Genomic DNA, 26205 nt, shown 5'->3' with positions numbered 1-26205 from the left:
TGAGTCATAGTCTGTTGCTTTTTTTTTTTTTTTTTTTTTTAAGATTTATTTGTCAGAGAGAGAGAGAGACAGACAGAGACAGGCAGAGAGAGAAGTAGACTCCCTGCCAAGCAAGGAGCTCGATGAAGGGCTCGATCCAGGACCCTGGGATCACGACCTGAGCCGAAGGCAGACGCGTCACCCACTGAGCCCCGCAGACGCTCCAGGATCCTTCCCTTTTTGAGGCTGAATCATATTCCAGTATCTGGATGGGCCACGTTTCCTTTATCCATTTAACTCTGTGAACATGGCTGGGCTGGTATCCTTTTGGGTCCCTGCTTTCCGTTCCCTGGTGTGTGTATCTAGACTTGGAATTGCTGGGCCACGGGGTTGTTCTCTTGGGAGACCTGCCAAACTGTCTTTCACATGCCCACCTGTATGTCTTTTCGCCTACGGAAAGACTAAAAACTGGAGGGACAAGGGGCCCGGCTGGCTCAGTTGGTGGAGCGTGGGACACCTGATCTTGGGCCCATGTGTCTGAGCCCCACATCAGGTGTAAAGCTAACTTAAAAAAAGTAGGCAGATTCTGGGGCGCCTGGGTGGCTCAGTGGGTTAAAGCCTCTGCCTTTGGCTCAGGTCATGATCTCAGGGTCCTGGGGTTGAGCCCCACATCGGGTTCTCTGCTCAGCAGGGACCCCGCTTCCTCCTCTCTCTCTGCCTGCCTCTCTGCCTGCTTGTGATCTCTGTCTGTCCAATAAATAAATAAATCTTAAAAAGTATAGGTAGAAAAATACATTGAGGAGGATTTTTTTTTTTACATGCAGAAAATCCAGTCTTTGCTTCTAACAACACGCCCGCCAAGCACCGTGGAATGAAAAAAAAAAAAAAATCATCAGCAGCAAAACAGGCGCTCTGGGCCGGTGCGAGCGGCCCATCCAGGGCTGGAGAGAACGGAAGCCCACGTGACTCGGACTCTGATTTGGGGGACGGAAAGGAAGGTGACCGGCCGCAGCGAACGTGTTTCCCGCGAATACACCGGGGCAGGGGGACGCTTTGCCGCCGAAGGGAACCGGCGGCGTCGAGCCTGGAACGCGGGCTGGGGCAGCAGGAGCCCGCGGAGGCGGGGGTCCGCCGCGGCCGCCCCTCCCGGAGCAGACGCCTGGCCGACCCGGGGCTCCGCGGCCCCCGCTGCGGGACACAGGCAGACGGAGGAAACGGGAGATGCGCCCCTCGGAGCGCTTCGAGGTCCGGACCTGCCTCGGGCTCGGCAGCGGGGGCCGACCGGGGTCCCCCAACCTGTGCGCCGCGGCACCCGGGCGCCGAGTGACCCCCCGGCCGCCCCCCCCCCACCCCGCCCCAGCCGCCGCGGAGGTCCCCAGACGTCGCCCGACGTGCAGAACCGCTGCGCTCAGTGTCTCACCACGACGAATACCTGGAGCTGCTCCTGAAATCAGCACGTTTTGGCGAAAAGAGCCAAGAGGCCCCCTTGGCCCGCTGTACAGACGGGAACACCGAGGCCAGAATCGCCCAATCCCGGGCCACTATGAGAAGCGGACCCTCCCCCCCGGGGCTCTGAGGACAGCCCTTCTGAAGCTACGCGGCAGCAGCAAACTGGGTGTCGTGTCCGCCTCTGCCTCAGTCTCCCTAGTCCGATTTCCCCAACGGCCCCCGCCGTCCCATTTTTCCCGTCCGCCCAGCGCGGTCTCGAACCCTCAACTCCGCTCTCCCCGCGCTCCCGCGTGTCTCGGGAGCGGCGCTCGGGAGATGGGCGGGGCTCCGCGGCCCGGCGCGCAGCCTTGTGGGGATTGTAGTCCCGGTCCCCGCCCCTGTGCCGCGCCGACCCCGCCCCTGGAACTACGCTCCCGTCGTGCCCCGCGGCGCGGGCGGAGGAGGGGCAGGCGGTCGGTTGCTAAGCCTTAGGAGGCGCTGCGCTCGCGTGCGGTTTTTCAGGTAAGCGCGGGGCCCCGGGGTCTCGGCTCTCGCGGCCCGGGCTCCCACGGACGGCGAGCCAGGGTGGTGACGGGCGCGGGGGATAGCGCATCTCGGCTGGCGGGGGACGCCGGCCGTGCCCGGCGCTAGGAGGCTGCCGGGGGCATCGGCGCGTGTGCGCGTGCGCGTGGGGCTGCCCGGCCGCCGGCCGCCGCTGCCCCGCCGTCGACCTTTTGCGCGTGCGCGCGCCCCTGCGGGCGCGGAGTTGGAAGCCCCGTACGTCCGGCTGCTCCGCTCGGCCCCCCCCCCCCGCGCGTGTGCCTGGGGTCGTCGCGGCCAGCCCCCTGCCTCCGCGTCCCGCGTGTGCTGGCGTCCCGCCCCTGCAGGCCTCTCCCTGGCGCTTATCGACAGCGTGAGTGGCCCGGGGCTTCTCCTGGCCTGGCCCGGGCAGGGGGCTTTCCCCCTGCACCCCGCGCGCCCGACCTTATCGGACTTCCGTGCACCGAAGGGCGTGGGCCGCGCAGGACGCCCCGCCGTCGGAGAACTCCGTATCAGCCGTGGGGAGCTCGTTAGGGTGCAGATGGCAGCTCCCTGCCTCCCCGCTGGGCCAGGAGCCGCCCGGGTTCCGCCCTCGGCACCAGCACCGAACCAGCACCTCGCGCGCTGCGGGCGGGCCTGGGACTCCAGCCCTGGCTGTTCTGTTCAGGACTGCCTGCTTTCCAGGGCCAGCTGCGGGTCACTGCCTCCGAGGAGCCCTCCTTGACTCTGCCCACGCACCGTCCCCCCCAACCCCCACCCTGGGCATCACTGGCCCCGGGCCGGTGTGGGGTCTCGTGTGGGTTTCGTCCCTTTCTGCCTCGGACAGCCCCGCGTGATGGTGTTGGATCCCGTTTTTCAGAGGGGGACGTTGAGGCTGGGGCTTAGGCTGGGTCCCCCGGGGTTCACACCCAGCTTCTGGCCTGCCTTCCTAATCCAGTGGGGAGACGGGGCCTCGAGCCTGAGTTTACTGGGTGTTGCCTGCAGGGAGACTCCTCTGCCTGAATCAGTGCCATTTCCTGATTCCCTTGAGCACCAGAGTCTTAGGGACTTCCAGGGCACCCTTTCTGTGGTGGGGCAACACGGGGGGGGGCGGGGCGGGTAGTCCTAAGCTGCCGGACACTTGTGTTAGGGTCCTATGTCCCTGGTCCACCTGTGGGGGATCCCATGTGCAGTTGAGGCTCCCTCCTCCCGGTCTAGGACTTAGTGCCTGAGGCAGAGGCACTGGAACCCTGCATCCTCGGTTCTGAGCCGGCTGTGGCTGCCCCCGGACGGGCCAGGGTTGGCACTGAGCTGGGCGAGCATAGCAGATGGTGTGCGGGGGGTGTGGAGGCGGCTGGGTGCCTGGAGCCGGGCCTTGATCTCAAGCTTCGGGGATGAGAGAGGAGCCGGGTGCCCCAGAGGCCTCCAGCCCGCTGCACGTCCCTGCTGGCTGAAACAGCCCTGGTGCGCGGACCCTGTTTGCCACTGGACTGGCACTGTCCTCTGGACGTTGGGCTTGGGAGCTCAGGCGGGGACCTCGTCTCCAGAAGCTGTTTACTCCTTATCTGTGGAACGGGCTCCGGAGGCAGCCCGAGAGCTGGTCGGATCCCGACTCCGCCTTCCCTGCCTGGTGGCTCCAGGAAGTCCTTCCAGCTCACAGAGCCTCGTCTTGTCCTGCAGAAAGGGGACAGCCCCCAGCTCCCTTCTGGGTCACTGGGAGGACACGTGGCGGCTACAGTACCAGCAGCTGTCATCCGAGGCCTAGGGCCTTGTTTGGAGTCTGCTGACTTGGCAACTGCCCGGTGCCCTCACCCCTCCTTTTTTTTAGTGGCTTCACCAAGGGGCAGTTCACCCATTTAAAATGGACCGATCTGTGGTTTTTAGGACTTTTACGGGGTTGTGGAACCGTCATCACAGTCTTGTTCCGGAACACTCCACCCACCCCCAAAAAAGCCCCGTCCCCATTCGTAGTCATTTCTGATCCTCCATGAGCCCCCTTCCTGTCCGTGGAGGAGCCCGGTCTGGGTGTGTCTCACGCGTGGACTCAGCCCGTGTGGCCTTCTGTGTCTGGTTCCCTCTCTGAGTGTTGTGGGTCTGTCCCCGGGGTGCATGGGGACACCTCACACCTACCTGCTGGTGGCCAGGGGCTGCTCCCGTGTGTGGGGGACCCACTGTGTGGGTCCACTTATCCATCGAAAGACGCTTGGGCCATGTCCGCGTTCCGGGTTCCGTGAAGGCTCTGCTGAGAGCACTCGTGTGCTCTTCGTGGTGAACGTGTGTTCTCGGAGCTCCAGGTACGTGGCTGGGTGTGGAGTGGAGCAGCCGCAGGTCAGACAGAGACGCTGGGGCTTTGCCACCCTCCCTAGGGGCTGGTACCCCGGCCGGCAGCGTCCCGGGGTAGGCTTCTTTACTTGTCGGCTGTTCTGTTTTCATCAGAGTTGTACTCTCGGTGGGGCAGGGGGGGCGCGTATTTTGCTGTGGAGACCTGGACCTTTCAGGGTCCGTGTGGGCTGTGGGCGATTTAGAGCCGGCACCGTGGGCCCTGCTGTGGACCCTGCCTGGCACGGTGCCGTGCGTGTGCTGGGAGGCCTTCTGTGCCTTCCGGTCCCTCGTGGCTGCCAGCAGCACCCGGGCTCTGCGCGCCGGCCGGACATGTATCATGAGCTCAGGACATAGCCTGGAGGGTGAGGCTGTCCCGTGCCTCCCAGCGGGCCTGGCTGATGAACACCCGTGGTTAGGGGCGGCCGAGGAGTGGGCTAGGAGGCGTGTCGTGAGACGTGGAAGCCCATGGTTGTCAGAGGGGATTCCAGCCCTTCCCTGTCCGCAGGGAGGAAGGCAGGAGGGGGGCTGGTCTGCCCCGGATGCCCGCCGGCTGTGTGGTGTGGGCGCGTGGGGGCCGCAAGGATCCCCCACAGTCACGTCGAGATGACCAGGAATTGGGGTCTGACGTTATCCGTGGCGGTCCTGACGAGGTCCGGACGTGATGTTACACGTTCTAGAAGCCGCTGTTCCCAAAGCGCAGAGAGGCAGGGGAATGAGTGCTGTGACCCGGCGGCCGGCCGGCGTGAAGACGAGTCCCGAGCCCGTCCGTGGTGGTCTTCTCACTGGGTGAGACCTGGCGTGCGTGTCCGCAGTGGCCCGTGCCCCAGGGAGACAGAACGTCAGTGCTGGGCTGAGTTCCGCCGACCAGGACTCGGCGGGATGTGAGCAGGAGCACGGCCGCCGGTGCCCTCCGTGTGCGCCGACTCGGACGAGCCTTCGGATTCCGCACGCGCCCGCGACCTGGGTCGGATTTCTGCGCTCTGCCGGGGCCTCTGCAGCCGACGGATGAATGTCTGCTCCGGTCTCTGTCTCCCACAGTCGGAGCCGCGCCGAGGATGGAGGCAGCCCCGGGCCTCGGGGAGCAGCGCGTGGACGGCAACACCGGGAGCCCCGAGCCCGAGGCCGAGCCGTGGCAAGCCGTCCCGGTCCTGTCCGAGCAGCAGTCCAGGGACGTGGAGCTGGTACTGGCCTACGCTGCGCCCATCCTGGACAAGCGGCAAACGTCAAGGCTTCTCAAGGAGGTGTCGGCCGTGCACCCACTGCCCGCGCAGCCTCACCTGAAGAGGGTGCGGCCCAGCCGCCGGGCCGGCCCGCATGCGCTCGAGATGCTGCTGTGCCTGGCGGGGCCGGCCGCGGGGGCCAGGTCGCTGGCCGAGCTCCTCCCGCAGCCGGCCGTGGACCCTCGTGGCCTGGGACAGCCCTTCCTGGTGCCTGTGCCGGCCCGGCCACCCCTGACCAGAGGCCAGTTCGAGGAGGCGCGTGCCTACTGGCCCACGTCCTTCCACGAGGACAGGCAGGTGACCCGCGCCTTGGCCGGGCGGCTGTTCTCCGCGCAGGAGCGCACGGCGATGCAGGCCCACATGGAGCGGGCCGTGTGGGCAGCGCACCAGGCAGCCGCCAGGGGCCTCAGGGCGGTGGGAGCCGTGGTGGTGGACCCATCCTCTGGCCGCGTGCTGGCCACGGGCCACGACTGCAGCAGCAGCGCCCGCCCCCTGCTGCACGCCACCATGGTGTGTATTGACCTGGTGGCTCAGGGCCAGGGCCGCGGCGCCTATGACCTCGGCCCCTTCCCCGCCTGCTCCTTCGCCCCGGCCGGCGCCCCCCAGGGTGTCCGTGTGGGCTCTGTGCGCAAGCTGGACGAGGACGGGGACGCGTGCACGGACAGCCTCCCCTATGTGTGCACGGGCTATGACCTGTACGTCACCCGCGAGCCCTGTGCCATGTGCGCCATGGCCCTGGTGCACTCGCGTGTGCAGCGCGTCTTCTACGGCGCCCCCTCGCCCGACGGCGCCCTGGGCACCCGCTTCCGCATCCACGCCCGGCCCGACCTCAACCACCGCTTCCAGGTGTTCCGTGGGGTCCTGGAGGCCCAGTGCCGCCGGCTGGACCCTGGCTCCTAGGCACCGGCAGCTCGGCTCCCTCAGACTGCAGCGCAGGCCTCCGCCTCTCACTGTCCTGCTGGCACGTGGGGACACGTTTCTGCCCCAGCGGAGCTTTTCCCCGGGCTCGAGCTTCGTGCGGTCCAGCCTGGGCGGGGGCCTGGGCCCTCGGACTTCCTTCTCCAGCCATCTCTTGCCCCAGGCCCGAGGGTCTGCTGGGACAGGATCCCCTTTGTTCTGGGTCTGGAAACGGCTCTGCTTCTGAAAATAAATAGCCCCAAACCAGGTTGGTGTCTGTTGACAGAGCAGGGGACCGTGGTAGGCAAGGGTCCTTGGATCAGGTGACCACTTTTGTCAAGGTTTGGGGTTTATATGCGGGAAGGGGAGCTCCTGAGCCTTGTGGGGCCACGTGCTGGCCCAGGGGGCACCTCCTGGCCTGTGTCCTGGTTCTGGAATGACACAGAGCTGGCCCTGGGGTGTTGACACAGGGCGGGGGTGGCCTGCACTCCGTTCCCTGAAAGGCTGCTCTGGTCGCCGTCCCGTTTCCCGTGCTTCGGTGGGGCCAGCTGGGGGTCTGCCCCAGAGCGGTTAGCAGTAGAACCAACGTGGGTTCGTCCAGCATGTGCAGATTTGGGATCCCTATGGGGCCTAGTTCATCCCTGCTCTGAGCTTCCCCTGGAGCCCAGGGGTCTGCCCCAGCCCTCCCCCAGCCCATAGGCACAGGGCAGGGGAGGGGGTCTGCCTGCAGGCCAGTGCCACGGAGGGGCAGTGCCGTGGGGCTGTGAGCCCACCCGGCATGTGGGCACGGAGGGTTGGGCTGGGCCGGACCAGAGAGGGTATCCCGGGGGTGGGGGGTGTGGACTGTGGGAGCTCGGTGTCAGTGGAACCTTGTCACCTCGAACACGTGTCCGGGAGCTGTCTGTAGGTCCCCAGTGTTGGGGACGGTGAGGCCCGGGTGTGCTCTGGGCACGGCCCCATGAGCCCAGCTTCTGTCCTGGTGATGGCCGTGCCCACCCGTAGGGCCCTCAGGGGACTGGCAGAGTCCCCACAGGTGTACGTGTTGGTGGCAGCCTGCTCCGCAAGGCTCCTCCGTGATGCCGGCTCCCCTGGTTCCGTGTAGGAAGGGCCGCCAGTGGCCAGCTGCGTCCCCAGTTGCCTCACGCGGGTCGCTGCGAGGCCCTTAGCTCCGTCAGGCTCGCAGGGGCAAGGGTGCAGAGCACAGAGGCCGTGCGACACGTGCGATGTCACACAGCACTGAGCGTGGACCCAGTTCTCAGCGGCGCTGAGGAGGTGCTCGGAGCTGTTCATGGATAAAGAGGGAGCTTGGGGGCTGGGGGGGACAGGGAGGTGGCGTGGGTCCATGGGGTCCCAGGAACATGTTGGTTCTGGCCGGCTGTGTGTTGGGGCAGCAGGCCTACCCCCATTCTGCCAGCGTGGACGGTGCCCGGGAGGCTCTGCAGGCAGCACGTGGGGCCGGCCTGACCGGTTTGGGGTGCCCTTTGGGACCAGAGCACGGAAGCCCCCGGGGCGGCCTGGAGCTGAGGCCTCTAGCCGCGGTTGCCACTGAGCGTGCAGCTGGGGTCGGGGTCCCCCAGCAGCCTTGAGGGACCTCCTGACTGTGGCTGTCTCCCCTCCAGGTGGCCCTAGGCTTCTGCCCCGCCCAGTTGTCACAGCGGAAATGTCTGGTGAGTCTCGCCCAGAGGTCCTGCGGTGGGGGGGGTCCTGTGGGAGGGGTCCCCTAGTGTCCAGACCCACCCTGACAACCCCTGGGGGGCACACGCCGCTCTCCTCCTCCTGTGGAGGGTGTTGGGGTCCGTTCCTCGCTCTGAGCCCGACGGGAGGGCGATGCCGGTTTCTGTGGGAGTTGTCCGCCTGCCCCAGGTTCACTGCCCCGGGGCCCATTTGGTCATGGATGTCACTGCGAGGTGTGAGGTTTGGGCGTCTGGGTTCATGCCTGCGTGTGTCACTCACTCTGTCACAGGCGTGCCCACCTCGTCCCTCTCAGAAGGGGGGGGTGGGCTGTGCAGGTACAGTGAGGGGTCCCTGGGGCCCCAAGGCCACGGCGCGGGGCCTGGAGTGCACACGGTCCGCCCACGTTCACCCCCGCCCTGTGTATGTGTACTTAGTGTCAGCTTTGCCCCCGTCCTCAGGTGGAGGGTGGGGTGGGGCGCTGGGTGCTTGAGGTCATCCGGCTGCTGGTGGCACTGGGATTTGAACCCAGGCTCCTGAGGGCCGAGTCTACACAGAACGTGTCCCAGGGCTTCTTACTTGCCAAGGAAATAGGGTTTCAAAGGGATGTGATTTGGCGGGGTTTTTCCCCTCTGGGCCGCAGCCTGACCACGGGAAGCGTCACTCTGTCCTTGCTGTGGGTGGCAGGAGGGGTGGGGGTCGGACATCCAGGACGGAGAGAGGTGCTGGTGGCCGAGGGAGCAGCGGGGCGGGGGGCCGGGGGGGGTCCTTGTTGGGGCCTTGGGCAGGAACCGTGAAGGGTGGTGACCAGGGACTGTGGCATGGAAGCTGGGGGCCCGCGCGGGCCCTTTTCCCACACCTGATCACAGAGGCTGAGTTCAGAGCGGGATCAGCTCCCCTCTCTGCTCAGGCCTGGGACCCCGTGGCTTCCTGCTTCCTGTGGTCATGCCTCAGGGCTCTGCGGCCAGTAAGGTGCAGTTTGCTTCCGCCTCCGCCTCTCCACCCTTCCCTGGTCCCTGGGCTCCCCACTGCCTCTCCATCCGCTCACACTGATGCCCTCCCCCGGAGCCCAGGGCCTCTCCTTTTCACTTCCAGGAGTCTCTGTTTAAGTACCAAGTTTTTTTTTTCTTTTTAAGATTTTATTTGTTAGAGCACACAAGCGGGGGAGAGGGGCAGAGAGAAGCAGGCTCCTCCGAGTGAGGCTCGATCCCAGGATGCGGGATCATGACCCGAGCCGCGGGCAGACACTTAGCAGGCGGGGCTCACCTGACGGCTCTTTATAGGGGAGCTCCACGCCCGGGGCAGAGCCCAGTGCAGGGCTCGAACTCACCACCGCGAGATCGAGAGCTGAGACCAAGAGTCAGATGCTCGGCGGGCTGAGCCAGCCAGGCGCCCCGGCCATCTCGGAGCACAGCTAACCAACCACCCCCCACAGCATTTCCTGGCTCGCCCCTCTTGCTCAGTCACTGTGATTACTGTCAGCGTCCCCCGGCCAGGAAGGCAGCCCCCCTCTGGCTTTGGTTCACGGCCTGACCCTCTGAGGTGCTCAGGAGGCGTCCGGCCACAGTGGTGACATCTTCCAAAGGCTGAGGGTGGCACGGACCATGCCACGCTCAGGCTAAACCCTGTCCCCGGAAGACACGTCCCGTCTTCCCGCACCTGTGAAGCAGGGTCGTGTTTGGAAGCAGAGCCGCTGTGGGTGTAGTGGAGAGGGGGTCACACTCGATAGGGTAGCCGTGATGCAGTGGCGGGTGTTCCCATAAGGACACGGGAGATAGCCATGTGTCACCGATGCAGGCCATGTGGCCGCACCTGCAGCCCCAGGAGCTGGGAGAGGCAGGAGGGACCCTCCCCTGGAGCCCCCGGGCAGCACAGCCCCACCACAGCCTGAGCTCAGACTTCTGGGCTCCAGGACTCAGAGAGGCTAAAGTGCTGTGGTTGGAACCCGGGGCTGGTGGGCATGTGTCTGAGCTGCCCCAGGAAGCGCGTGCCTTTGGAGTGCCAGAACATTCTGTGGAGTCGGGTGCTGGCAGCGTTGGGCTCTGCGCGTCTTTCCAGCTGCTTTTCCGGATCGCCACAGCCGAGGGGGTTGAACCACGTTCACCGGGGGCGCCTGGCGGCTCCATCGGTGCGACGGCGGCCTTCAGCTCAGATCACGATCCCGGGGTCCTGGGATCGAGCCCCACATCGGTCTCCCTGCTCGCTGGGAAGCCTGCTTCTCCCTCTGTCCCTCCCCCTCTGCTTCTCTTTCTCTAATAAAATCTTAAAAAAAAAACAACAACAACCCCCCCCCCACATTCATCATCTCATGTTGTGAAGTCAGGAGTCCTAAAGCCCCAGCGCGGGCAGGGCTGGCCCCCCGGGCCCAGGGAGACCCGGCTCCTGCCCTTCCCTGGCCCGCCGCCCCCCATCCTCCCCGCCGGCAGCGCGGGGTCTGCCCGCCTCCGGGACCCCCGCCCTCTGCCTCCCTCTCATGAGGACCTGGCGAGGACGCCGGGCGCCCCGGGAACCCAGGGTCACCCCCGGCTCGCGGCCCTGACGAGGTCCTCTGCCGCGGGAGGGGACACGTCCGCAGGTTGACAGGGATGGGGACGTGTTTGGGGCCGTCACTGAGGCCCCCCTCCTGGTATCGTTCCTTGGTGTTTTGTGCCCTGCAGAAAAGGAGAACAACTTCCCGCCGCTGCCCAGGTTTATCCCTCTGAAGCCCTGTTTCTACCAGAACTTCTCGGACGAGATCCCCATCGAGCACCAGCTCCTGGTGAAGAGGATCTACCGGCTGTGGCTGTGTGAGCGGGCGGGGCGGGGCGGGGGCGGGGCTATGGCTGTGTGAGCGGGCGGGGCGGGGCGGGGGCGGGGCTATGGCTGTGTGAGGGGGGGCGGGGGCGGGGCTGTGGCTGTGTGAGCGGGCGGGGCGGGGGGGGGGCGGGGCTGTGGCTGCGCTAGCGGGCGGGGCGGGGGCGGGGCTATGGCTGTGTGAGCGGGCGGGGCGGGGGCGGGGCTATGGCTGTGTGAGCGGGCGGGGCGGGGGGCGGGGCGGGGCTATGGCTGCGCTAGCGAGCGGGGCGGGGGCGGGGGCGGGGCGGGGCGGGGCTGTGGCTGTGTGAGCGGGCGGGGCGGGGGCGGGGCTATGGCTGTGTGAGCGGGCGGGGCGGGGGCGGGGCTATGGCTGTGTGAGCGGGCGGGGCGGGGGGCGGGGCGGGGCTATGGCTGCGCTAGCGAGCGGGGCGGGGCGGGGCTGGGCTGTGGCTGTGTGAGCCGGCGGCGCGAGGGCTCGGCCTGGAGGGTACAGGCTGTGGCTGCGTGAGCCGGCGGGGCGGGGCCTACCTGCCCCCCTCAGACCCCGGCCGGGGACAGCCCCACCATGAGGTTGGTCCCATCCTCAGGCGGCGGGAGCGCGGATTTGGGGCTCAACCTCGCCTTTCTGACAGTGATGTGTTCTGAGCCCTCGTCCGGCTCTGCGACGCCCCTGCTGACCAGAGCCCGGCCCCGCTTTCCCGGGGGGTGGGAGGCGCCCAGGCCCGCCGCCCTGGAGCCCACTCACCCTCCGCCCCCCCCCAGTCTACTGTGCCACGCTGGCGGTGAACCTCGTGGCCTGCCTGGCCTGGTGGATCGGAGGCGGCTCGGGAGCCAACTTCGGCCTGGCCCTGCTGTGGCTGCTGCTCTTCTCTCCCTGCGGCTACGTGTGCTGGTTCCGGCCGGCCTACAAGGCCTTCCGGTGAGTGCGGGCGGGACGGCGCAGGGGGCGGCCAGACGCCTGACCCTGTGTGCTCGGGCCTGCGTCCCCAGACGTCCGTGTCCGGGACCGTCCGGTGGGGTCGGGGCACGGCTTCTGTCCGGGGTGGCCGTCTAGACGCCGGCAAGGGCGGTCTGGTTTGCCCTGTAGGGATTGATTCGAGAGAGCGCTCCCGCAGCTGCCCACCCGCTGGTGTCAGCATTTCTGGTGTCTTCAGAAGGTCGTGGGACCATCACTCTGTAGTTCCAGAACATTCCCTCAGCCCCCAGGCAACCCTGTCCCATCAGCCATCACCCCAGCCCCGACCCCCGCAAGCCCCGTCCCCATCCATCGAGGGGCCTCATCTGGGCGTGTCACACACGCGGACTCACACCCCGTGGGGCCTTCTGTGTCTGGTTCCCTCCCTGAGCGTTGTGAGCTCGGGGTCGTCCCCGGGGCAGTGCATGGTGGCGCCTCGCTCCTGCCGGGGGCCAGGGGACACTCCTGTGTGCGGGGGATGCACTGGGTGTTCGCAAGCAGCTCTAAGCTTCTGTGGACCTTCACCCCAGCACGCCCCCTGTTCCTCAGGACCTGCCGTGTTTGCCCCTTGATGGTTCCCGGAGCCCGGGCTCAGGAACTCTGCCTGAGGCCCTCCCGGGTGGGGGCGTGAGAACTAGAAACCCACCCGGCTGCCGGAGCTGGGAGGCCTGCGGACGGCCTGGGAGCGCCCTGCCTCCTCCCGCGGCCCTCGGGGTCTTGCAGGCCCGTCCTCCTTCAGTGACCCGGAGGTCGCCTGTGCCACGGCCCCATTGGCAACCGCCCGTGCCTTCTGCAGAGCCTACGGGGCTCCTTAAGTCTGTGACACGCTTCCTCCCCGGGTCGATCTTCAGCGACCTTGTGGGCGTCGTCGCTCACCGTGAAACCCCTCGTGTCCCTCCGCAGCCTGGACTCTGTCCGGGGACAGCAGTTTTTCCCGGAGAGGCCGGTGTGGCCCGTGGAGTCCCCGCCCGGTCGGAGCCCCCGTGTGATGGCGCGCTGGGGCCGGCACCTCCTCGGGTCCCGCCGTGCGCACGCGGCCTCTGACGGCCGTGCTCTCTCCCTCTGCAGCGCCGACAGCTCCTTCAACTTCATGGCCTTCTTCTTCGTCTTCGGAGCCCAGTTTGTCCTGACCGTCATCCAGGCCGTCGGCTTTGCGGGATGGGGCGCATGGTGAGCGGGGCGCCGGGCTGCCGCGCGGGGCTGGCGCGGTCCCCGTGGGGCAGGTGCGGCTCCAGCCTCCCAGGGTGTGAGGGACGGCGTGTGAGTACTCCGGTGGCCCTGGAGGGCTGGGGCTGGGGTCTGCTGCCCGTGCCCACCGGGGCCTGCCCCTGAGGGTCCTGCCTGGGACGCACTCCCAGCTCCTCTGGGAGGCTGATAGGTGTGTCCCCGGGGACGTGTCTGGGAGGAGCGGCTCCCCGGACAGCAAGAGGCTGCCTGTGACCCTGCTGTCAGGAGAGAGCTAGACTTTTTGTCTTTTAAGGTTTATACCCAGGTCTGCAGCTGCCGTCACAAGTTAGGACAAACTTAGCGACTTAAACAGACTCATTTCACAGTTCTGGGGTCAGGAGTCTGACGTGGGCCTCATGAGGCCAAAACCCTGGTGCTGGCAGGGCTGGTCCCCCCGGGGCCCAGGGAGACCCGGCTCCTGCCCTTTCCTGGCCCGCGGCCCCCTCTATCCTCCCTGCCGGCAGCGCGGTGTCGGCCCATCTCTGGGACCCCCTGCTCTCTTCCTCTCTCTCGTGAGGACCTGGTGAAGACGCCGGGCGCCCTGGGAACCCAGGGTCACCCCCAGCTCGGGGCCCTGACAAGGTCCCCTCTGCTCTGGGAAGGGACACGTCCCAGCTCCCAGGACGAGAATGTGGGTGCCTGTGGGGCTGCTGGCTGGTCGCAGGTCGTGTCTTGGGCGTGGAGTGTCCCGTGGGCTGCTTGAGGCTGCTGGTGTGTGTGCTCGGCCTTGTCGGGGGTCTGGAAGCCTGTTTCTGCTCAGGTGTGCCCCGTTGGCCTCTCGGTTGGCATCCTTTGGGGTGTTCGTGGCCTCCTGAGCCTGCCCCTCAGCACCTTCCTGGTGTCCGTCCCCTCCCGTGTGTTCTGTTCCCCGTTACAAAGTCCGCGAGTCACCTTCTGCTCTCACTTGGGATTGTTTCCCGAAGATCCTCCCTGGGGCTTCCTGGTGTTGCTTCTTTCCTGCCTGCTGAGCAGATGAGCTCCGCGTGGACCCTTGGTTTCGGGTTCCTCCCAGATCTGGGTCTGGAGGACCGGTGAAGGGCTGTCATTGGGGTCCCAGGTGCAGGGATGTGCCAGGAGGACCCCAGGGCCCAGCAGATGGTTTTCCTATGGCCATGGTTTATACAGACAGAGGACAGAGGACAGGAACAAAAGTGAGCTCAGGGCAGGGGCGTGGGGGTCGGGGACACCAGGCGGGAGCTTCCAGAGTCTTCTCCTGGGGTGCCCCACAGGACACGCTTAGTTCTCTCCAAACGAGACCGTGCCGTGCGTGTGTGCTGTGGTCTCCGGGGGCTGGCAGAGACCCAGCGCCGGGTTCTCCGCGGGGTCGGTCTCGTGGGCCTGTCAGCCTGGCTCGGGGAGAGGAGCAGGTGCTCAGCCCGAGCCTCGCGTCCGCACGGACGGTTCAGGGACCAGAGACCCCAGCAGCGAGGCTGGCCGGAGCCGGCAGTCCGGTTCCAGACGCCGCGGAGGGCCAGACTCGCGAGCCGGCCGGTGGGGAGGGCGGGCTCCAGCCCTCCGTGGGAGCTCTTTTCCGTCCGGTGTCACCCCACCCCGGTTTCCACGTTGTCCCCAGGGGCCGGCTTGTAGAGAGGGGACGGTAGTCTCTGTCCCTGCTGGAGTGCTGGCCAGGCAGGGCTGGGGACAGGTGACCAACCAGCTAGGGAGCCGGGGCAGAATCCGCTCTGAAGCGTTTCCTCTCCTGAAGAACCGGGAGGGGAGGGAGGGGGTCACAGCGCCCACCGTGCGGCTCCAGGCCTGCCTGCTCTCACGGACGGCTGTCGCCGCTCCCGTTCTGTTGCTGGGCACTGGGCCTGCGCAGGTGGTGAAGGGCTGTCATTGGGGTCCTCCTGGCTCTGCCTTCTTGGAACGTTCGTTGGGGTGGCTGGGATCCCACCGAGCTCCTTGGCCCTCCCCGGGGCTCGGTGCAGGGAATGGGGACCCTGGGGTGCTGGTCTGCCAACCCACATTCCCTTTGGGAGCCCAGTCCAGGGTGACTGTGCTCCTCTGGTCCCTGGTGGCCCACTGCCAGGGGACGGGTATCTGCGGCTGCAACTGTGGCCGTCCCTGGTCTTGGCCTTCTGATGGGACACATAGCGGCCAACTGTGCGGTTTTCCTCGGGGGGTGGTCTCAGGGCGCCCCTGCCTGTCTAGCGTCCCAAGGGTCTGTCGCTCCCACACGGGGCATTTCTGCGAACGCCTCCCTGGGGCCTGGAGAGGAAAAGGACTCAGACACACACGAGTGTCCTTCGTTCGTATGTGTCTGTACAAGACCCCGGTGCTGCTTCGTGTCTGGGAAACCGGCCTCGACCCCTCCGCGCCCTCCTCTGGCTTACGTTCTTGCTCCTTTACTCGGCGTTTTCGGGGCGCCTGGCTGGCTCGCTCTGGGGAGCTTGCGACGCTAAACCTCGCCTTGTGGGTTCCAGCCCTGTGTGGGGCGTGGAGCCCACTTCCAAATTCAAGGAATTTTATAAAAAGCTCTTTAAATTATAGTTTATCTTTTTTTCTAAGCGCTCTCTTTGGCGAGGGGGTTTGCGATCACGCTCCTGACGCGCAGCCTGGGGAGGACGCCCTCGGGGGCGGCAGCTGCATGTGCTTGGCTGTCACCTGGCTGAGGTCAGGAAAGGCGGGACCGTCCCGCGGAGGGGCAGAGGAGGCTGAAAGAGGCTAGTTGTGTGCTCTGCCTCCCGTTTCCTTTGGGTCTCTGGCGCGTGCTCCAGGCCTGGGTGCCTCTGTAGGGTTCGGACGGGTCCACCCTCGGACTGGGCCCTGTCCCTGCCCCCAGCCCCCCAGACTGCTCCGGGAGCCCCCCCGGGTAGAACTAGGGAGGGAAGGGCAGAGACTGGGAGGCTCTGGGGCCGGGGCTGAGCCCTGGGGCCAACCGGGGGAGGGGACCGGCCTGTCCCCACAGCGGGGAGACGGTGGGAGGGAGCCCGAAGACTGGGAGCAGCCGAGCCCACCAGGCACCCCCAGTAGGGTTTCCGTGTTGGGCCTCTCTGGGGTTTCCAGGGAGGCGGAGAGAAGGATGGAGCGTCTGTGGCTGTCGTGCCCGTGGGCCTCGGACAGGCCTTTGCCGCTGCTGGAGGCCCGCACGGGTGCAGCGCTGCCCTCCGCCGGGCCGTCGTCGGCAGCCCCACGTGGCCACGGGTGTCCTTCTGTTCCCACGTGGGGTTTAACTACGTTCGGGTCGGCCGCCGGGTGTGCGTGCTTCCGTGGGCCGGCCCTCCCCAGGCTCTGCCCCGCGCCCGCCCTCCCTTCTTTCCAGCTCATTGGTGGGAACGGAGGGGAGGCTTCCTTGCCCTGCGCTTCCCGAGTTTGGTTTGCTGTTTTGTTTTGTTTTTTCATTTTTATAGTATTTATGTCAATTTTTAAAATCTAAAAAATTTTTTAATTTCTTATTAACATATAATGTGTTATTTGCATCAGGGGCACAGGTCTGTGAATGGTCAGGCTCACACACACTGCAGCACTCACCATAGTACATACCCTCCCCAAGGTCCATAACCCCAGCCCCCTCCCCCTACCCACCTCCGGCCGGCAACCCTCTGTTTGTTTTGTGAGATTAAGGGTCTCTTATGAGGGGCGCCTGGGGGGCTCAGTGGGTTAAGCTGCTGCCTTCGGCTCAGGTCATGATCTCAGGGTCCTGGGATCGAGCCCCGCATCGGGCTCTCTGCTCAGCGGGGAGCCTGCTTCCTTCTCTCTCTCTCTGCCTGCCTCTCTGCCTACTTGTGGTCTCTCTCTCTCTCTGTCCAATAAATAAATAAAATCTTAAAAAAAGTCTCTTATGGTTTGTCTCTCTTCCAGTCCCATCTTGTTTCATGTTTTCCTTCCTTGCCCCCACACCCCCCACATTCCTTCTCACCTTTCTCACATCAGGGAGGTCGTATGATAATTGTCTTTCTCCGATTGACTGACTTCATTCAGCATAATACCCTCTAGTTCCACACACGTCATTGCGAATGGCAAGATTTCATTTCTTTTGAAGGCTGCGTAGTAGTCCATTGTATATAAATACCACATCTTTTTTATCCGTTCATCTGCTGATGGACATCTGGGCTCTTTCCATAGTTTGCCTCTTGTGGACTTCGCTGCTGTGAACATTCGGGTGCACGTGCCCCTTCGGATCGCTACATTAGTATCTTTAGGGTAAATACCCAGTAGTGTGATTGCTGGGTCTTAGGGTAGCTCTCTTTTTCAACTTTTTGAGGAACCTCCATGCTGTTGTCCACAGTGGCTGCACCAGCTTGCATTCCCACCAGCAGTGCAGGAGGGTTCCCCTTTCTCCGCATCCTCGCCAGCATCTGTTGTTTCCTGACTGGTTAATTTTAGCCGTTCTGACTGGTGTGAGGTGGCATCTCAATGTGGGTTTTCTTTTTCTTTCTTTTTTTTTTTTAAAGATTTTATTTATTTATTTGACAGACAGAGATCACAAGCAGGCAGAGAGGCAGGCAGAGAGAGAGGAGGAAGCAGGCTCCCTGCCGAGCAGAGAGCCCGATGTGGGACTCGATCCCAGGACCCTGAGATCATGACCTGAGCCGAAGGCAGTGGCTTAACCCACTGAGCCACCCAGGCGCCCTCTTTTTTTTTTTTTTTTTAAAGATTTTATTTATTTATTTGACAGAGATCACAAGTAGGCAGAGAGACGGGCAGAAACAGAGGGGGAAGCAGGCTCCCCACTGAGCAGAGAGCCCGATGCGGGGCTCGATCCAGGAGCCTGAAACCATGACCTGAGCCGAAGGCAGAGGCTTTAATCCACTGAGCCACCCAGGCGCCCCTTCACTGTGGTTTTGATCTGTATGTCCCTGACGCCGAGTGATGTGGAGCACTTCTTCATGTGTCTGTTGGCCATCTGGATGTCTTTGCAGAAATGTCTGTTCATGTCTTCTGCCTGTTTCTTGATTGGATTCTTTGTTCTCTGGGTGTTGAATTTTCTTTCTTTTTTTTTTTTTTAACTTTTTTTTTTCCAATTTATTTATTTTCAGAAAAACAGTATTCATTATTTTTTCACCACACCCAGTGCTCCATGCAAGCCGTGCCCTCTATAATACCCACCACCTGGTACCCCAACCTCCCACCCCCCCGCCACTTCAAACCCCTCAGATTGTTTTTCAGAGTCCATAGTCTCTCATGGTTCACCACCCCTTCCAATTTACCCAAAAGCACATACCCTCCCCAATGTCCACTCCCAACACCCCTACCCCCAGCAACCCACAGTTTGTTTCGTGAGATTAAGAGTCACTTATGGTTTGTCTCCCTCCCTATCCCATCTTGTTTCATGGATTCTTCTCCTACCCACTTAAGCCCCCATGTTGCATCACCACTCCCTCATATCAGGGAGATCATATGATAGTTGTCTTTCTCCGCTTGACTTATTTCGCTAAGCATGATACGCTCTAGTTCCATCCATGTTGTCGCAAATGGCAAGCTTTCGTTTCTTTTGATGGCTGCATAGTATTCCATCGTGTATATATACCACATCTTCTTGATCCATTCATCTGTTGACGGACATCTAGGTTCTTTCCATAGTTTGGCTATTGTGGACATTGCTGCTATAAACATTCGGGTGCACGTGCCCCTTTGGATTACTACGTTTGTATCTTTAGGGTAAATACACTGGGTGTTGAATTTTCTAAGCTCTTCATAGATTTTGGACACTAGCCCTTTATCTGATATGTCGTTTGCGAGTATCTTCTCCCGTTCCGTGGTCTTTTGGTTTTGTTGACTGTTGTCTTCACTGTGCAAAAGCTCTTAATCTCAATGAAGTCCCAATAGTTCCTTTTTGCCCTTGCTTCCCTGGCCTTTGGTGATGTTCCTAGGAAGAAGTTGCTGCGGCCGAGGTCGAAGAGGTCGCTGCCTGTGTTCTCAAGGATTGGGATGGATTCCTGCCTCTCGCCGAGGCCTTTCACCCGTTCGGAGTCTGTTTCCGTGTGTGGAGTAAGGACATGGTCTGGTTTCGTTCTTCTGCATGTGGCTGTCCAATCCGCAGTTTGGTTTTCAGAGTAACGGCCGTAGTGAGCCCCCCGTCACAGGCCAGAAATTCACTCTCACAGTGGACAGCTTGGTGGCTTTCGTGCACCCTCAAGAGTGCACCCGTCATTTCTGTTTAGTTGAGGAAGGTTTCATCTATCTCCCCGAGGCAGCCCCGTCCCCGTCAGCCGTCACCCCCTCACCAGCCTCCTGCCCCCACGAGCCCCCGTCCTGTCCGTGGAGGAGCCTGGTCTGGCCGTGTCACACGCTTGCACTCACACCCCGTGTGGCCTCCTGTGCCTGTTCCCTCCCTGCGTGTCGTGGGCTCGGGGCCGTCCCTGGGGCAGCGTGTGGAGGCTCGCTCCTGCTGGTGGCCGGGGACACTGCTGTGCGTGGGGGACCCGCTGTGTGCTTCCGTCCGTGCCGACCAGCGTCGGGGGTTGCTCTGTGCGAGCTGCCCTTGTTGGCGCGGAGGTGACACGTGTCTCCATGTCTCGCGTGTGCGCTGCTTGTGGGGCTGCACTTCTGGGGAGTCGCCGGACTCCCCAGGTCTCGTGTCTCCGCTCCGTCTCTCATGCCGTGTTCTCCCCTCCCTGGTTCCACCCCCGCGGGAGCCCCCGGCGCCTCTCGTCCCCTCCCTGAGCCCTGCCCTCCGGCTCCTCCCCACTGCCACCGTGGACGCCCTGGCCTCTTCCTGACCCGGACGGCTCTGTCGTTCATCGAGTTGTAGCTGATGGAGGCCAGTGTGTCCCCTACTGTCCCTGGAGCCTGGGTGGTCACCCGTACGTGAGATGTTTCTCCGTCCTGGTCCTGCGGGGAGGCTGGGGCCGTGGAGCAGGCCCCCTGGCCCGCATTCCTGCCTGCGCGTGCCTTCACCTGCCCAGAGACCGCAGACCTCAGGCTGGGACCCCGCCTGCCTGACCCCTCTTTCCGGGCCGCAGACCTGCTGGGAGGACACTGGTCCCAAGGGTGACTCTCCCCCATTGCCGCGCTAGCATTTCTTCCCTCCCAGGAGCCTCCGACCACCTGTCGCCCGCCTGGACCGTCCAGCCGCCTGGCTCGGCCCCACACTGTGTCCGCTGCCTGGCCGAAGTGCCCTCCCCAATGGCTTTCCCAGCCTGCTACTGAGTGGGAGCGGGTGGCAGGTCTGTCCCCAGTGCCCAGCACAGAGTGAGCCTGCGGCTCCGGCTCCTTGGCTGCCCCCGTGTCACGTACGTGACGCGGTCCCCGGAGCACGCTTCCGAGAAAACCACGCGTGTTCCTGCGCCAGCGCCCACCCCGCTGCCCGAGGCGTGAGGACACTCGCCAACAAGCGCGGGCGGCCTCCGGAGACGTGGGGCTCGGCTTCCTGCGTGGGGCACGGCGAGGCTCGCGTGGGGGCAGCGGGACGCAGCCTTCTGCTTTCCGGGGGCGCTGCCGCGGGGCTGTCGGTGGCACGTGTGACCGCGGGGGCGCGTGTGACCGCGGCGCCTGGACCCGGCAGGCCTGGCTGGCTGGCCCGTGGAACACGGGGCTGCCCGCGGAGCAGCTGGAGGGCCTGAACGGGGCCTGTGGGGACGAGCCCTGACTTCGCGGCTCCTGCTTGGTCTTCTGCGTCCCTGAAGCGCAGGTCATTTCCTGCCTCTCGGCCCTAGAGGCAGGTGTGGATGTGTGACCCCGCGTGCTCGGGGCAGAACGCGCCTCGCACGGCCCTGCTGTACCGAGGGCTCTTTAACTCTTCTGCCCTCCTGCTTCCTGCACCACCTCAGCCTGCCATCACACAGGCGTCTGTGTCCTCTCCAGCCGGTGAACGTTTAGGGCCCCCCCGGCTTTTCATGGTGACTCGTGATTCTGTGGTGTAAATTCTTAGGAGCACGAGAGCTGGGTGCGGCCATGAGCGCGTAGAGCTTGCTGTGGGAACTGCCGCTGCCCCGCACAGGGCCACGCTCCCTCCAGGGCAGGGCTTCTCTCCACAGCCCCTTGCACACGCCACGCTTGCCCACGTGGCAGGGGAACGCAGCGACCCCGTTCTAGTGTGTGTTCCTTGTTGCTGGGTTTGAGCGTCTTTTTTGTGTGTTCATCGTTCCCTGCAAGTCCCCATACCAATCACCCATTTCCCTGTTAGTTGTTTATTTTTTTTCTTGTTGATTTGTTGGTGATCTTTACATATGGAGGATACTGGGCTCCTTGTTTGGTGGATGTGCTGGCACCCATGCTCGCTCTCTTTGGCCCCTTGTAGTGGTTGGCTGGCGGCGGTCGGGTTCTTCCAGACCAGTGTCGGGGCCGCTGTGGTCATGCTGCTCCCAGCCATCATGTTTTCCATGTCCGCTGCCATGATGGCCATTGCAATCATCAAGGTAAGTCCTCTGGGTTCGGAGACTTCAGGCATCCTCCCCTGCATGCCATCGCCCTAGCCCCCGAGCCCCGGGAGCTCGTCTCATCCCCGTTTAAGGAGCGAGAGACTGAGTGTCCGGGAACGAGCTGACCGTTACTCAAGCAGGCTGGGGGAAACAGCATAGTGGAGGCCGCTGATGTCCGCCTCTGCCTTCGGGGACACCATCTGCCAGAGCCCCCAGCACATGCGTGGCCCGGGGTGTGCTCCGCGCTGCCCGATTTGGCCGCCGCTGGGTGCTGGCCGCCAAGTACAGTTAAATTGAGATTAAGTAAAAGTAAACATTGGCGGGCGCCTACCATACCCACCTCATCTCGGGTACTTGCCGGCTGTGTGGGGCTGGTGGGCCGTCTGCACCGCCACGGAAAGTTCCCGTGGGCAGGACGGCTCCGGGCGCTCGGAGACTGCGGCAGAATGGTCACCGTGCAGCCCCGTGGAAGCCGACAGGCACGCGGCTGCGGGGGACACCAGGCCTGAGCCCTCAGGTGTTGGTCAGAGGCCGTAGCCCGTGGCCGTGCGTGGAGTCCCTGTGGGAAAGTGAAGGGCCGCGGGCGCTGCTCCGGCCCCAGCACGAGGTGTGTGCTGGGCGTGATCGGAGTCTCTCTGGCCTTTGTGCCGTGAGGTCATGGCTGGTAAAGCACGTCGCCTGGCTTCCGGAGGCTTCTCCCCTGCACCTGGCTGTCTGGGAACGAACACAGAAGCATTGTTCCACAGCCCCTGCCCCGTGTGCACCCCAAATGCTTTCAGCTGTGTGGACAGTCGGGGGGGCGTGGAGGGACCTGTGGGACCCACGAGTGTGCGCGCAGACGCACGGCGAGTGAACTTGAACGTGGTTCCGGAATCAAGTCCGCACCGGGCGACGTTTGCTACCAGGGCCTTTTGCGCAGCTGCAAACATCCGAAATTAGAAAGTAGTTGCTAACTGAAGACGCCTGTGGGGCCAGAAAAGGAAGGTTTATGGACCCAAATAGAGTGTGTTCTTCCTAAGCAACGACACCACGCCTGTGTCCGTCCCCAGGCCCAGGTGCAGGGGTGTACCAGGACCCCCCCAGAGCGCAGCAGATGGTTTTCTTATGGCTGTGGTTTATACAGATAGAGGACAGGACGCAAAATGAGCTCAGGCCAGGGGTGTGGGGGGTGGGGACACTAGGCGGGAGCTTCCAGAGCCCTCTCCCGGGGTGTCGAAACGCTTAGTTTCCCCCCAAACGAGACAGCACCGTGCGTGTGTGCTGTGTTCTCCGGGGGCTGGCAGAGACCTAGCGCCAGGTTCTCCGGGGGGTCAGTCTTGCGGGCCCGTCTGCCTGGCTCGGGCCAGGAACCCCGACTCGGGGAGGGGAGCAGGTGCTCAGCCCGAGCCTCGCGTCCACACGGACGGTTCAGGGACCTGAGCCCCCCAGCAGTGACGCTGGCCGGAGCCCGCAGTCCCGTTCCAGATGCCGTGGAGGGCCAGCCTCGCAAGTGGCCGGTGGGGAGGGCGGGCTCCGGCTGTCGGTGCGAGCTCTCTGTCTGTCCTTCCCCTCCCACTGAGAGGGCAGAGAGGGTATTTAAGAGTCACGGAGCAGCAGGAAGATCCCCGTGAGCCACGGGGTCCGCTCCACCGGTCAGCAGAGCACCCAGTTGAAATGCCAGTTTTCACCTGCTGAGTTTTCCAGAATTTCTAGAGCTTCCAGCCCTGGCCCACGTTCTTTGCGCTGTTGTGGGGAGTCAGTCCTTCTTGGCGGTCTCTGGCTAGGAGACCGCGGGCCACAGAGAGGGCGTGGGGTGCAGGGCGCCCGCGTCAGGCGGCCCGAGAGCCGGCCCCAGAGCAGGGCAGGAGAGCAGTGCTCGCGGCCACACACGGCAGCAGTGGGGGGACCGTGGCGGTGGGTCGGGCCGGCGCCCTCCGAGGCCGCCATGTCGGCTCCAGCGTTTCCTGACGCGTCCGGGGAGCTGTTTCTGTGGCTTCTGTGACTCCTGCGAGAGGTCCTGCCGGAACACAAGCCTGCCATTGGCTCAGTTTGGATTCTCTCTGCCTCTGTGCCTGCAGGTGCACAGGATCTACCGGGGGGCTGGCGGAAGCTTCCAGAAGGCGCAGACTGAGTGGAACACAGGCGCGTGGCGGAACCCACCGTCCCGGGAGGCTCAGTACAACAACTTCTCGGGGAACAGCCTGCCCGAGTATCCCACTGTGCCCAGCTACCCGGCGGCTGGCAGCCAGTGGCCTTAGAGGAGCTGGCTGGCCTCCCTGCCCGGCCGCCCCCACTGCCCTCTCCCCTCCCCGGCCAGGGCGGCGGCGCCCGCGCACACTCAGAGACCCACACGTGCGCCTCGCACCTCCGGGAGCGGCCGTCCTTGCGAGCGGCGCCGGAAGCTGCCCGGCCTCCGCTGCCCGGCCGGAGGACGCTCTCTCCCGCGGAGGTCTCCGCGCCCGCTGCAGGCCTCCCTGACGAGGAAGGGCAGCAGGCCAGCCGCCTGCCTTCTGGAGCTGACGGCGCAGAGCGGGACTCAGCCGGGGCGTCCCCTCGGCCCTTCTCGTCCCCTCGTTCCTGTCCCTACAGGCGACGCTTGGCCGGGTCCTCCGTGTTCTTGTCCTCTGTGTCCCTGTCCGCCTGCAGCCAGAGAGCTCCTGTGCACAGTCCTGCGGAGTCAGCCAGAGCCGATGAGCCGCCTGGGTGCCGTGGTCTGAGCCCCTGTCCGTCGGTCTGTCTGCCCCTTGGGCTCTGTGCAGGGCCGTTGGCCACAGTGGCTCTCTTCCTGGGAACGTGGAGCAGACATCTGTCGAGATCCGGAACCTGGGGTGGAACCCCTCTGGGGGAGGATGGGGGCCACCGCCTGGGCCGGCTGCCTGGAGCCCGCGGCCACGCAGCCCCTCCCGAGCAGCAGGAAGCAGGAGACGGAATTTCTCAGGAGTTTGGCCTTGAAGAAGGAAAGAAGTTGTGCGAAATCTGTGCCTTAGTGAGGAATCTCATCGAAACGTCACTTTTCTCCCCTCTGACCCTGTAGCTCCTGAGACAAAGGACCAGAGCACTCCACGGGCATCTCGGCAGCGCCCTTGCTTGCGGACAGGCCAGACAGTCCCTCATAGCCCCCCGGCCCTTTCTGGCCAGGCTCCCCAGACACCCCAGGTGCTACCCCTCGGCCCCTGGCTGGCCGCCCTGGGGTAGGACAGGGGCCCTCTGCATCACACACTGCCGCGCCGGACGCCGGCCCCCCAGCAGCCCCGGCCAGCCAGGCTCGTTCTGTGCTCTCCACACCCACGCCTGCTTGCTTCAGCTCCTTGTGCCAAGCACCACGTGGTGTCCAAAGGCAGCCGTGGTCCCTGCAAATGCACCCGGGCCTGGGTCCCCTTAGGTCTCAAGCCACGGGTATCCCCCAAACGTCCCCAAGCCAGCCTCTGCGACAGGCACACACTGCACGGACCATGGGGCCGGGTAGCCTGCGGAGCAGGTGTGGCCACGGTAGGAGGTCCGCACGCAGGCACCTTTGTTACTCCGTGATGGGTATGTTACGGGAGAGGATCCTGGAAGTCAATCCCGTAGTCCGTCCTGCATCACGGAGCCTCTGCGGGGCTGTTAGGGGTGCACGGCCCGCTGCCCTAGCCACCATGCCGCCCCTGCCTGTGGACCCTGCCCCGCAGAGCCGCACCCCAGCTGTCCACGAGCCACCATGGTGCGTTTCCTTTGTGCTTTTCGTTTCAATCAACTTGCTGTTTTTATGCCCCGCTCTTTTAACTTGAAAAGGGAATTGTGCAGAGAATGAGAAACCAGCATCGCTCACTTTGAAGGGAAGATAATGGCAGACGTGGCAGGAAGAGCAGCAGGAGAGCCTCCCGGGGCTCCTGGCGTGGACACCCCGCATGGACACGGCGGGGAGGGCGGCAGTCCTTCTCCACGGCACACTTTGCCAGCACAGGAGGAGACCAGATCCACAGAGAACCCCACCGAGCCCCAAGCAGATGGCTTGGGCTGCCTTGTTCCCCCCTCCCCACAGATTTATGTGTTGATGTCCTAGTGCCCAGCAGCTCAGAACGGGAAATTATCTGGAAATGGGGTGGTTGCAGGGGTACTTAGTTAAGGTGAGGTCACCCCGAAGTCAGGTGGGCCCTAAAACAATGTAGAGAGAAATGAAGACGGGGCTGAGATGGGGGTGATGCTTCTACGGGCCAAGGCATGCCAAGGTGACCAGTGACCCCCTTACCCCCTGCCCCGCCCTGTGAAGCTTGGGTGCCTGGGACAGGTTCTCCCCCAGCAGGAACCACCCCTGCGACTCTCCTGGGGCCACGCCCTCCTGAGGCTCTCAGCAGATGCTAGAGCAACGAAACGGGGAGCCAGGGCATGCTGTGCCGTGGGGACGCACCTGTGCATGTGTGGGACCCGGAGTGCATGGGTGGACAGAGAGCAGGTTGCCCTGGGCTGGGGGGGGGGGAGACAGGACTCACAACAGCAGGAAGAGGGGGGAATGTGTGCGCCCTCGGCTCCCAGGGGCCTGGAAGGACGCAGCTTGGGGCTGGAGTTGAGAGACTGGGACCCGTTGTGCGGGTGACCGCGTCACAGAACCACAGGCAGGGCTTAAACCGCGGGTGCCTCCCCCCACCTTCTGGAGGGCAGAGCCCGGGGTCCGCAGTGGAATGATGCTGGTGTCCCGAGGACCATGGCCCCCGGGGCTCAGTGCTCCCGTGTCTGGGGGGCCTGGCTTGCAAGAGGACGGTGTCCATGGTGCCGTGTCCCCCCACGGCTGGCTCTAGGGAAGGGCCCTCCCTGCCTGTCCTAGCCGAATCCTAACACTAGGTTAGCGTTCAAGACAGAATTTAAAAAAGTTTCTTAATGTCATCTAAAAATGTTCATTATACTTCAACATTAAAAAATAACGTTTTTTAGA

General features: G+C 64.1%; 2 protein-coding genes across 2 annotated transcripts; both read left to right on the top strand.

Moving 5' to 3' along the window:
• Positions 1 to 1892: 1892 nt before the first annotated feature.
• Positions 1893 to 26205, top strand: SCAMP4 (secretory carrier membrane protein 4). The gene is made up of 7 exons (XM_044254652.1): positions 1893 to 1929; positions 7985 to 8032; positions 10694 to 10822; positions 11595 to 11751; positions 12856 to 12957; positions 21197 to 21314; positions 23375 to 26205. The coding sequence occupies exons 2-7, from the start codon at positions 8026 to 8028 to the stop codon at positions 23552 to 23554; spliced, it is 693 nt and encodes a 230-aa protein (XP_044110587.1). The 5' UTR covers positions 1893 to 1929; positions 7985 to 8025; the 3' UTR covers positions 23555 to 26205.
• Positions 4228 to 6368, top strand: ADAT3 (adenosine deaminase tRNA specific 3). The gene has a single exon (XM_044254651.1). The coding sequence runs from the start codon at positions 5304 to 5306 to the stop codon at positions 6366 to 6368; it is 1065 nt and encodes a 354-aa protein (XP_044110586.1). The 5' UTR covers positions 4228 to 5303.

Source organism: Neovison vison, chromosome 6 (assembly GCF_020171115.1).
Source record: "Neovison vison isolate M4711 chromosome 6, ASM_NN_V1, whole genome shotgun sequence".
Lineage (NCBI taxonomy): Eukaryota > Metazoa > Chordata > Mammalia > Carnivora > Mustelidae > Neogale > Neogale vison.
Note: the sequence above shows the minus strand (reverse complement) of the source record. Positions and strands in the feature narration are given on the sequence as shown.

Excerpts from the sequence above, each read along its gene's own strand:
- SCAMP4 (XM_044254652.1), top strand. Across the intron at positions 10,823-11,594 it reads GATCTACCGGCTGTGGCTGT|TCTACTGTGCCACGCTGGCG; the intron begins GTGAGCGGGCGG and ends GCCCCCCCCCAG. Across the intron at positions 11,752-12,855 it reads CCGGCCTACAAGGCCTTCCG|CGCCGACAGCTCCTTCAACT; the intron begins GTGAGTGCGGGC and ends CTCCCTCTGCAG.
- ADAT3 (XM_044254651.1), top strand. The coding sequence starts at position 5,304 with ATGGAGGCAGCCCCGGGCCTCGGGGAGCAGCGCGTGGACGGCAACACC.